Source organism: Pseudopodoces humilis, chromosome 3 (assembly GCF_049639895.1).
Source record: "Pseudopodoces humilis isolate 2021_Gansu_Grassland_sample_001 chromosome 3, ASM4963989v1, whole genome shotgun sequence".
NCBI lineage: Eukaryota > Metazoa > Chordata > Aves > Passeriformes > Paridae > Pseudopodoces > Pseudopodoces humilis.
In genome coordinates this window covers 85388062-85400088 of record NC_142202.1, presented here as the reverse complement: position 1 = coordinate 85400088, position 12027 = coordinate 85388062, and the positions used below count along the sequence as shown (strand labels likewise).

At 39.2% G+C, this 12027-nt stretch overlaps 1 protein-coding gene across 2 annotated transcripts in view; it reads right to left on the bottom strand.

The window, feature by feature from the left end:
• Nucleotides 1-116: 116 nt before the first annotated feature.
• The window catches only part of COL9A1 (collagen type IX alpha 1 chain), a 63124-nt gene continuing 51213 nt past the window's right edge, over nt 117-12027 (bottom strand). For both annotated transcript variants that reach the window (XM_005518127.3, XM_088053707.1), the window contains exons 31-38: nt 11630-11665; nt 11483-11527; nt 9748-9780; nt 7008-7154; nt 5777-5831; nt 4678-4866; nt 1791-1868; nt 117-615 (exon numbers count right to left, since the gene is read on the bottom strand). In XM_005518127.3, coding sequence (XP_005518184.1) covers nt 431-615; nt 1791-1868; nt 4678-4866; nt 5777-5831; nt 7008-7154; nt 9748-9780; nt 11483-11527; nt 11630-11665 — 768 coding nt within the window. In that variant the 3' untranslated portion in view covers nt 117-430. The remainder of the gene's footprint in view (nt 616-1790; nt 1869-4677; nt 4867-5776; nt 5832-7007; nt 7155-9747; nt 9781-11482; nt 11528-11629; nt 11666-12027) is intronic.

Below are 12027 nucleotides of genomic sequence, written 5' to 3'. Positions count from 1 at the left end.
ATGCTAGAATTTATTTTATAAGTATGAAAGAATAGCTACAGCTGCAGTAAATAAAACTATCTTCTTTTATTTGGTGGCTGAAGACATTATTTCACTGTACACATCATACACAGGAATTAAGGAAGGAAGGAGGAAAAATCACACAAACTCTTTATTAAACAAAATCAAAAATAAAAACAGACATGTACCTTTTATTCCCCTCCAATAGGAGAAGGTAGAAGGCAGCACCTGGGTATTTCTGTAAGCACCATTGTTCCAGCTTGTGTTGCTAAGTACTCCTTTTGGAAGAATGTACAACCACTGTGTTAAAAATACCTTACTGAAGCCTTGGTTGAAAGGTTTGTCCGTGTCTGCATTTCTCCTCGGTTGGTTATTTTGTCCTCAGCTGTCTGTGCAGGATGTAAATGGATGCCGACACAGGGTGGCACTCTCAGGGCCCTTTCATGTTCTTCCCTGCTCTCTGTCCCGCCTGCATCCTGCAGGACGCTGGCTCGCAGTAGCCGGGAGGGCCGGGAGGGCCAGGGGGCCCAGGAACCCCAGGCTGCCCGGCCACCCCAGGGGGACCTCGGTCACCGTCACGGCCTTCCCTGCCATAGCTGGCTTTGCCTGGTTCACCTGGAAAAGTGGATGCAGGTCTAAACATAGGGCAGCATACCACTTGGCTTAGCATAATTAGCATCCTGTCCTTAAAAGCTGTATGGAGATGGTTTTTCACTGCTCTCAGGGTTTTCCCAAGAGGGATTCTGACTTATAGGGACAATTTTCCTCTACCGGACACCCCAACTGCGATTACACAGCTACAGCAATGGCATTCCAGTCCCAGTGCTCTCCAGTTGTACTAGTGCAGGTCTGCTCTGCAGGGTGCTCTACTCAGCCAATGCCTAGGGCAAGGTAGATGCTACTTGCTACCACAGAATTTCATTAGCTCTCTGGAAAAAGAAATACCAATTTATTTTTTATTTTTTTTCCCCACTCAGATGGTTGGGGAAATAGATGTAAAGATTGGAACTCTGAGCACTAAAGTATTTTTTTACTTCTAAATCTTCAATGAAGAAAGGAAAAACAGTGATTTCAGAAAGCCTCTACCAGTAATAGATTTCTACAGAAAACACCTCTGAGTTACACAGACATCCTTGGGAGCAGTAAATACTAGACTTTTTTTTTTTTTCTTTTTCACAAGAGAACAAATATGAATACTTCATCTTGCTATATAAGCACTGAAATATACTGCAGAAATACTGGTGGAAATAACATGTTTATGTTCGTTCGCTGGCCACTAGAGGCCAGCTGTGCTTCATCCATCAGCAGGAATCTCTCCTGAAGCCATGTAATATAACACTGCAGTTCATTACCACAGAAATAATACAATATCCTAAATTATGACTGGAGATTTTGAAGACTGCTGTGCCTGCCAGTGAGATAATCTGGAAGTTATGGCCTTTTTTTGTTAATTTTTTATATACAATTAATGTGTATATAATATATATATAAAAGATATATTAAAAGAGGCAATTTTAATTCATGTGTGTGCAATTGCCTCCTTTTTTTAATGTTTTCTTTACATTTTTCCTAATCTTTCTACACTGAGATAAATTAGGAGGTAGCTTTTTTCTTTTTAGTTTTTAATTCTGATTTCTGACTGAATCACCACCTATGAAGCAAAAATTATGAAGCACTGTAATTTTGGCGTTTACTGCTTAATGAACTCCTATCTTTTCAAGGCAGCTTGAAGTATCAGTTCTGACAATTTCTACTATATATCTTCTTTATCCTCACTCTCTTATATTTACCTGGAAGACCTCTTGGTCCAGGATAACCTTTCAGTCCTCTGCCTGGAAATCCTCTTTCTCCTCTTTCTCCTTGTTCACCTAAAGAAAATTCATGCAACATTGGTTACTGTTTTCTTGGAGTATCATTTGCAGTAAATTCCCTTTCAGAAGTGAACATTTAATAAACAGAGAATTCAGCTGGCTGTATATATTCTTAGCATCTTTCAGTGATGTCCTGACACATATCCGTGTATAATGTTTGGGGTTTGATTGGGTTTTTTCACCCATTTGGGTCACACTCAGAAGCAGACAGGTTGGGGGGGGAAAGAAACCACCCAGAGCTGTACAGTAAGTACCACATGAAATATATCACAGCCTATATAGCAGGAATAAACCAAAGTCCCAGGATTTCAGGATATTTGGAATACAGACTGAGGTTTCTGCTCAGCTAAGAAGTAAAAATTCTCAGGTGTTGGTCCTTGAGACAGCCAGTGCAGAGGAGAAAAAAGGCGGCTGCACGATTGACAGTATTCTGTTGATATTCACATAAGGCATTGTTTCACCTTCACAAAATAATTTTTTTCTCATATAATAATATAATGGAGACTTTCCTTTGGTGGACACACAGAGTTTCTTCAAACCCATATCTTGCTCCAGCTTGAACCATCTTAGTAGGAGGAAGGGTTTTTTGTTGTTTGGGTTGTAAAGTTCAAATTCTGTTCACTGTTATCTATCCCATAACACTATGTATATTCCCAGTGAATACCTTATGTTGTTCGGGGGGTTTTTGCTTTTTTTTTTCTCTTTTCATGCAAGTTAAAAGTCACAAGTTTATGCCTAATAATATTTAAGTGAGTTTTATTTTATGCTTCTGTACTGCCTTGTACTGAGGAAAGTTAGAATAGACTGCTGTGTTTCTGGCTTGCCTAGAAATGGCACAGCAGAAGAGAAGGAAGCTGTGCGAAGGAACACAAGAGTCAGTACAAAAGTCCAGGTTTTGAAAAAAGATGCACACAGGGTACTGAAGGAGGAATATGATCTCCATGCTTCAGACAAACTAGTCAAAATAGAGATCCAGCCTGTCTTTGTAAATACAGCTACTGCAAGCCCCAGTTCAGGTTACCCATATGTACTCCTGCTTCTTCCAGCTGCCTAACACTGTGGAATAGTGTCTACTCCTGCTATCCCAAATGTCCCCTGCTTTTTAATTTCTGTTTCTGAACAGAAACAGTCCTTCACTACGCCAGACTGATCATTAATGTAACTAAATTTCCTTCCTTGAGGCACTTTTTTTGACTCTGCCACTGCTGTTGCTGTTAAAATCACCTTTATATCTTTTGCTGTGCCTCGTGGTTACACTTTGCTGTGTTACTATCCCCTATTTATTATGACCTTTTCTAAACCATTCTCAACGTCTTCTTCCTGTTCCATTTTCTCACATGTCCAAGTACTCTTTTCCCCTCACTCCAGTCTCAGACAACTCTCCAAATGGATAGTGAAAATCAGTTGATCCCTGTAACTTCTGTGGAACTCTGGTAAGTACCAGGAAGTCAGAGTGAAGCACTGAGAGTTTTCAGGCTGGCTGCCATGTATCAACATTACAGCTTTTGCACATAAGACCATTCACCACTTCCCTTGTATATCTAATGGTATTGGCAAGGTTTACTCTAAGGTAACTTGGAATTTGATGGAAGTTATGATAGCTTTTTGTTAGTTATGGTATTTTGCTTGCTTTGATGGTGTTTTAATACTGTTCATTTTTTTTCTTTTAATAATAACACAGTGTAGCCTGCTGTGCATTGAATCAAATTTTGCATATCCCATATATCACCTTTGTATTTCTGGTTTTTGTTTCTTCTGCAGATGACATTACATTGAATTAAAACAATAACAAAGTTCCAGCAATGATGCTGTTAAGTTTTGCTTTGTTTGTATTCTATTCCTTCTCTCAAAGGTTTTCCAAATTTCATTTTCAAATAAACCTTGAATCAAAAGTTAACACCTTATTCCAGCAACAGACCAGGTTTGTGCAGAAAAAATTTTTAAATAAGACCTTCTTTTTGGAAAGTAAATCAAAACCACTGTTGAATAGAATGTAATACATACATGTTAGTCATAAGACTGCAGAAAATTCTACCCTGTAATCCTCTGGAGGAGAATAGAACAGAAGAGATTAACTTAGATCAAAGATTTTGTGTAAAACGTAAGTCAATTTTATTATGGATCTGTCCTTTCCAAAGAATCAATAGATTCTATGACCCAGTGAAATGATGTTAAATGGGTCAAGTACTATACACAAGTAAAAAGGTAGATTATTATCAGTCCCTTGTAATGTGAGAAACTGGGTGTGCTTAGAAAAGTAGACTAGATTTTAGTGAAGTAATCTGACTGATAACATCAGCTCTTGGGACCATGAATCTTGCAGAAGTTAAGTCAACAGCCAGGATGAATGGAGGACAGAGACCCACTGCTGGAATCACATGTGGTATTTGTCATTAAATGACTTCTACAGTGTGAGAAAGGGCAGGCATCTGCCCTGAACTAGAAGGAAGCAGCTGAGTCAGAGTCCTAATATTGATTCTCACTCTCATAGACTTCTGAGGTTTTGTGGTTTTTATGTGGTAAAAAGTAGATTTCTAAATAAGTCTTGCTAGAGCCCAGCCTATGAGCCCTTTAATCACTGTGGTAATTGGCACAACAGTTACAGCAAACATTCCTAACAAGTTACAGCTTACATTCCTAACTCAGGATCCTTTTTGGATTTCACACGTATCCAGTGTACATCCACAACCTGTAAACCAAGGAAGGGGGCAACAACAACAAGACCAAGAAAACCCCAAATGAACAAACCCCTAAAAACCAAAACTGAAGCAGTCACCAAGTGCAAGCCAGTTGGAGAATTTCTTACCTTTAGGACCTTTACGACCAATCTCACCAGGGGGACCTTTAAGGCCAGGCAGGCCACGGGGGCCAAGCTGTCCTGGGAAACCATTTTCACCAGCAGGTCCTGGAGCACCTGGTGGCCCTGGTCGGCCAGGAAGACCTGGAGCACCAAATTCTGGCCTCCTAAGGCTGGCTGCCAGCTGAGCTAATTGTTCTGCAAAGAGCAGGAGGACAGAGTTATGAAGTGAACATGAATGAAGAGATTCCCATGATTACTGAAGAAAAATGTATGTTCACTGCTACAGGAACTGACAGATTACACTACAGCACCTTTTCTACATAGCTATTTACAAAGTTTATTACCTAGAAGGTATTATCTTATTATAGAATAAGATATTTAACCTATATATAGTTTGGGTTTTTTAAAATATCCTGTTAGGCAGTAACAAGAACAGTGACAACTACTGAAAATTTTTAAAACATGAGCAGCAATTTCATTCTGTAAACTCTTAACATTACAGAGGCATAATAACCCAAAAGACAAGTGTTTACAGTTTTTGTGTTTACAGTGCGGTATACATGTCTCAACTCAGTAAGTTACATGCACCCAACCATATTATAAAAGCTTTAGACTTCTGTGTGTGTCAAGAACTCAACAAATTAGGGTTAGAGTATCACTGTTTTGTTTTAATTTTAAGATACATTATCTCCAGAAACCTCTTCTTTACTCCTATTTTGCACAGTTTGTTTACTGAAATCTAATAGTGAATACAAAAAGATAAAAAGCTTTCAGTGAAGCTTGTACTTTCATATATGTAAACATAGCAAGTGATTTGAAAGCAAATTGTTATGTATTTCACACAGGTCTATGTCCTGCTTACCACAGCAGTAGTGTAGAATCAACTTGTGTGTAGCCTCAAATGAGGCTACAAAATATATATAAATAAGGGATTTCCTCATACTGTCTCCACATTCACATGTGGAAAGGTTTTCCACCAGGTCCCTTGCTGGGGCCATGAAATTTGTTCTGGGTAAGCATGGGGAAAATCTTGGTTGCCTCCACAGAAATGGGTGATCCCTATTTAAATGCACGAGAAACATCAAATACTTTTTAGCCTATTTACCTTGCATGACTCTCATGCAAACCTGCTTAATGTGCTGATCGCTAGGTTCTTTTCCCTAGGATTAAAAAAAAAAGAGAGTTTTAATAAAACAGTTCATGTCACACATTTTATGAATATGCCTGATGCAAAAAAAATGCTGTCAATAAACAGTTGTCACCATTTAACCCCAGCTGGCAAAACACCACACAACTGCTCAAGCCCACACCCATGGGACAGGGTTAAAAAAAAAGCAGTTTAATAAATAGAAAGTAAGAAGAAGTAGAGGAATGGGTAGGAAAAGGGGGAAGAGGAAGAAGAAGAAGAAAATAAAATACAAAAAAGACAATGATAATGCAAGTGATATAAATTAAAGCAGTTTTCCCTGTAAATTAAAGCTGTTTTCCCTGGCTGAGCATGATGCTGCATGGTATGGGATATCACTCTGGTCAATTATAATCAGCTCTCCCAACTGTGCCCCTTCCCAAATTTTTGTGCACCTCTAACCTACTCACTGATGGCACAGTGTAAGGAGCAGGAGAGGCTTTGATTCTATGAAGTGATCACAACTGAAACATCACAGAATGGCTTGGGTTGAAAGGGACCTTTGAAACCATCTAGTTTCAGCCCCTTCTCAGGACCCCTTTTAACCTGGCCTTGAACCCTTCCAGGGATGGAGCATCCACAGCTTCTCTGGGTGACCTATTAGTTCTTCATTCTTGCAGTGAAGAATTTCCTCCTAGTATCTAATCTAAAACTATGCTCTTTCACTTTGAAACCATTACCCTTTTTTCCTGCTCCCATCAGCATGCTATAAAGATTATTTTCAGCACAAATCCAAAACGTAACCCCCAAACAAACCACTGTGAAGAAATTTAACTGCATCCCAACCAAAAACAATCCATGAGTCACTAAAAGGTGTTCCAGCTCCTGCAAGCACAAATATTCCAACTGATGCCAACTTAACTAGCTAGGTAAAGTCTGTGAGTGATGTTCCTTTGTATCAAACATGGTTTGGTTTCATGCATGCTTAAATGCAATAAGAAAACAGAGCTGAGCTGAAAGATGGGGTCCCAAGGACACAGCTGTGTACAGCCCAAGATTGCTCTGGTGTACACCTGTGTCTGATGAGAGGCACACCATGCTTCAGACTGCTGCAGCACTTCAGTTTGGCACGTGTACATGCAAAACAAGGAGTGGTGTGAGTGAGAGATAAAGGTTCAAAAGATACCAATGGCATGAAAACAGTACTTACAGCTGGACCTTCACTGCCAGGCAGGCCTGGGGCACCTTGCTCACCCTGCATGCCTCGTGGTCCAGGTAAGCCTCGTGGCCCTTCCATGCCAGGCAGTCCCCGACTTCCCTCAGGCCCGCGGGAACCAGGGTCTCCAGGATTACCAACCTGACAAAGAAAGAGAGGAATTTCAGTGGGCTTCTGTACTAGTGATAGACTCATTCTGACATACCATAATGGTGACAGGAGCTATTCACAAATGCAAAGAAATGAGTGTTGAAATGCAGTTGTTCAATAGGATTTTTTTTTAAATAAGCGACTGGAGTCAGTAGTTGCATTTTTAAGAGGTCTGTACTCTTCACTTATGGGGGGAAGTGGAAAAACAATCTAGTCTGTCAAAATAGGTAAATCAGAATTAATAGTGACATGCTTAAGATGGCTCTCTGCCCTCAACATGGAACATTTCTAGACATTAAGCTTAAGGTGTGGAAATTCCAGCTCCCTTCTTGCTCTAAATGCTTTTCATGTCCTTCTGTAGATAGTACCACAGTGTGAGTCTCTACTGTGTAGCCCCAGGCTTTTTGGGAATACACATTTTTGCTCTGTTTACTCTGTTAGAGACAGAGCCTAGTTCTAGTGCCTACGCTGGAGTTTGCTGGCAGAGGGAAAGGAAAATCCTCAAACAACTGACATTGACAAACTGCCTGAACAGATGCAGTGCCACCTTATTTCACTCAGGGAAGGGGTAGAAAGCTATTCCTGACCCTGTGGAATGAAAGGATTGATGGGACTATGTCAATACGTCTACTTAAGTACACTGAGTAAACAAAGCTATAGCTTCTGCTCCAGTAAATTTACTAAGAGTTATTAAATACCATGCTGAGGGGAGACCTATGCCAGCAGGCACCTCTGAATTATTGTATTTGGTTTGAGTGGCAATGTTCTGGTAGCAGGGGGTCTACATAAGTGGCTTCTCTAAGAAGCTGCCAAAAGCTTCCCCCATGTCCAGCAGAGTCAACACCAGCCAGCTCTGAGACAGAACTGCTGGCCAATGCCAAGCCAATCCATCATGTTAGTAAAGCCTCTGGGAGAACATATTTAAGGAGGAAAAAGTTATTGCCCAGAACTAATTGCAGCCAGAGAAGAGCAGGATGAGAATATGTGAAATGAACAGCTCTGCAGACACTGAGATCAGTGCAGAAAGAGGAGGAGGTGGTGGTCCCTTTTTGTTTTACTTCCTATTACCCTACTATTTATCAGTAGTAAATCAGTTAATTTACCCAAGTCTGTTTTGGCTGTAACTGTAGCAGGTGAGGGATCTCTCCCTGGCCCCTGACCTGGACTCATGAGCTTTTTGTTGTATTTTCTCTTCCTTGGCCAGTTGAGGAAGGGAGTGTCAGTGTGGCTTTGGTGTACACCTGATGTCCAGTCAAGGTGAAACCACCACAGTTGCTTTCAATACAAGTTAATTTACTCCTACTAATCAATAGTAGTAATAACAAAAGAAAATAACGCATAAAATAAGGAAAAAAAAATTAAAATCCTACATATTCATGACTTCCCAAATCTATAGGGGGGAAAAAAATAAAAGAGAGCAGACCTGCTGAAAGAGATGCTAAAGAACAAATTAGTCAGGTGTGGTATCAGTTAAATCCACAAGGTGGAACCATTTCGGTTTCAGCTGTGCTGCATCCCAAACAGCCGATGGCTGTCCCTATCAAAACGAACCCCAGAAACCATGCCTCGATAGATACATTAAGAAGACAGAATAACTGCTTTTATGGACTATGCAACCGGGAAGCCATCACTCCTTTCTGCCCCAGCCTGGTGAGTTATGAGGTTCCCAGACAGATCACTCATTCCCTGTGAGGGTACTCATTGGGATGACAAGCACTCTAGGCTCTTGTCAGGACAAAAGGATTTGAAAAATCTAGGTAGATAAAATTATGGATTTCTCTTCTAATCTATCTCTTCCTCATGTCCTTCTCGTAGGATCTTCATCAGCAATAAACACTCTTTAGCCTGCATTTGCTTAGCCCAAAAGTTACCCGGAACACTAGTAACACGAGCACAGGATTTTTTGTTATGCTCAGCCTCTGTTCCCCATAAGAAGAACTTGGTATTTTAGCATCACAGCTCATACTGACAGATGCTTTAACAAACCAACTCTTCAGTGATCCTGAAGTAAAAGAATGAATCCAGCTCTCTCTCCAGTTATTTTTTTATGTGACATACAAGATTCTGCTCACCTTCCATATCAAAGTTATCATTTTGCAATAAAACAAAACAAAACTAAATAAAACAAAATAAAATTACAAAAACACAATAAAATTAAATAAAATGTAGGAAGCTGGGTCATAAATACTTCTGGTTTCACAGACATCACAATCCTACTGCCAGCTTTTTAACAGTGGCATGCAGCCACTGCACTGAGCCTCCTTTCTATCCAACACCTACTGTACAAAGGGTGCATTCATTTTTTTTTAAAAAAAACTTTTTTGGCCAGAAAACTGCTGCTGAATGTTGCTTCTCTTTTATGGAGTTAGAATCCAGGAAATTAATTCTTTTTCAAAGCTAATTCATTTTAATATTAACTGTATTCAAAATTTAAACAGAAGAAAAGCTGCTAAAACTCATTTAGTTTAACTACAATAAAGAGCTCAGCTTGTTATTTGCATTTTTCTTTCCTTAAGTCAGAAAATCATCTATTTAATCTACTAGATCTCTGTATTTCTGTAACAATGCTATTCATTATACTCACAGCTCCCTTTGCTCCTGGTAATCCCATGTCACCCTAAAAAGAAGACAAACTAAATTAGAAGAGTGTCTCCTTAACACAGGCATTACAAATGTGGTAAATGTTTTTTCAATATAAAATAAATTTCATTTATTTAGTTGATTTATGCAAAATTACACCACAAATAATTAAAATTCCTTTGAGAATAAAACCTTCATTTTGAGTGGGTTTTGTGCAATTCCTATCTCAAAAACTCTTCTGTAAGGTGCAAATGAGAAAGCATGTCTGTTAAAATGGGTTTTGAATTGCTTCTCTTGGAATTAGACACATGGCTCTAACCTCACAAACACAGCTACACTATAGGACAATCTTAGATAGAAGATATCTTGGAAACCTTTAGAAGAAGCATTATTTTAACTAGGATTTTCTAGTTTCTTCATAGTGTCAGAACTATGGGTATCGGTGCTATGTTAGTGCTGAAAAAACTGCAACAGAAACTACCTAAAGTTCTGTGAAGAAGCCAAACCCCTACAAGTTCCTATTTCCAGCAATCTTTCTCCTGGCTTCAACAATGCCAAAATCCCTCAATCACCTGACTGAGAATAGCAATCCCAGTATTCAGGAATTTTTAGATTTTCCTCTCAGCTGGAAAAAACCTAAAAAAACAAACCTCTCAAAATCTTGTCATCAACAATGAAATAGATTAGCATGAAAACACCAAAGAAACTTAGAGTAATTTCTGTAAACTGTACTTTCCCACTTCCTAATGTTATTGGTGGAATAACAGATTTCCAGTCAAAGGCCTGCCTGTTAGTGAATATGTCATAACTGAAATAGAAATAACTGTTATCCATTTAAAACTGGACTAGCTGGCAGCACACTTAACCCATGATATTGCTTCCTGGGAATCTGTAGAGTGATTATAATGCTCAGTTACTGGACATCTAGCTCACTAAGGCTTTCAAAATTGCAGTCTGTGGGGTAAAAAAAACACTCATTTCCAGCATACAACCTGGCTAACTTTCTTTGAATATGAGCAGTTTACTTCCTTTAGAAAGATCAGTTCTGGCTTTGCTGGATGAGGTCCCATGGCAGCCACCAGAACAAGGAGTTTCTCTTCTGGCAGGAAAGCAAACCCCCTTTACCCAAGGCATGACCCATGGCATTACCCATGTCAATTCACAACATAGTATACAGACAGATATAGATATATGCAATATCACAGTGCCACAGCCTCTTCCCCATCCATTTTCCCTCTCTAACAGCCGGTTGCAAATCGTACTTCCAAAGAGAAAGTCAATACCAAATATTTCCTTTAAGTGTGAGTCATTAAGGTTATTTATTAATTCTCCTCCTGTTTCACCTAAATTAAACTAGCTGCTCATCCTCACTGCCTCAGACACCAAGAATTTCTGTGCCTGTGTATGCATATGTATATATATTTTCCCATATAAACACTCTTATACATATATATATATGTATCTACATACAAACACAGACACCTCCTTTTTCTCCAAGGCAGTCTGTACAGTACACCTAACATAACTTGTGTATTTCCAAAATGTGCTTTTCAAACAGCAGGAATAGAGTAATCAGGCAAATAGAACTACTGTGCTCTGCAAGGGCCAGTTGGTATAAAACTGCAATGTGCCTTTCAATGATGAAAACATAACACTTGAAGCACTCCAACAATAATTTATAGTTTTAGTTTACAACAACAGCATATTATATCAGGTAAAAGAAAGAAAAAGCGCCTTACTAAGTCACCCTTTTCTCCTCCATCTCCTTCTGCTCCAGGTGCACCCTATATCAAAGGAAAATATACTGTCAGCCTTCAGATGTAGTCAACTTTACATGATATTTGGCACTGTGATTTTAAAGTCCCATGATCTCTAACATGACTTACTTGTTCACCCTTGGGTCCTGGTTCACCCACCGAGCCCTAAAACATTAAAGATAAAAAATATTTTTTAAAAAAAAATTAATTAAGAACAAGTCTTCAGAATTTTTAAGTTCAGGCTCTAAAGCACACTAAATGTTATTTGATCCTAAATTTTGCATTCATGCAAGAGACCTTTCAAGCTGCAAATTTTTAATAATGACAATGAAAGCACTTGAATTTTACCACGTAATTTATGTGACAGAGTGAAGGCAAGCACTAGTATGGAACACATAATCCACCGCCACACTGTACAGTGCAGATTCTGACTGTCCAACAGTACATCTCCTCTTTACCTGACAAATGTCCTTGCAGCTGCTACAGGTCTGCTCTGAGAATTGCTTAGAAGCTACAAGTAAACAAAC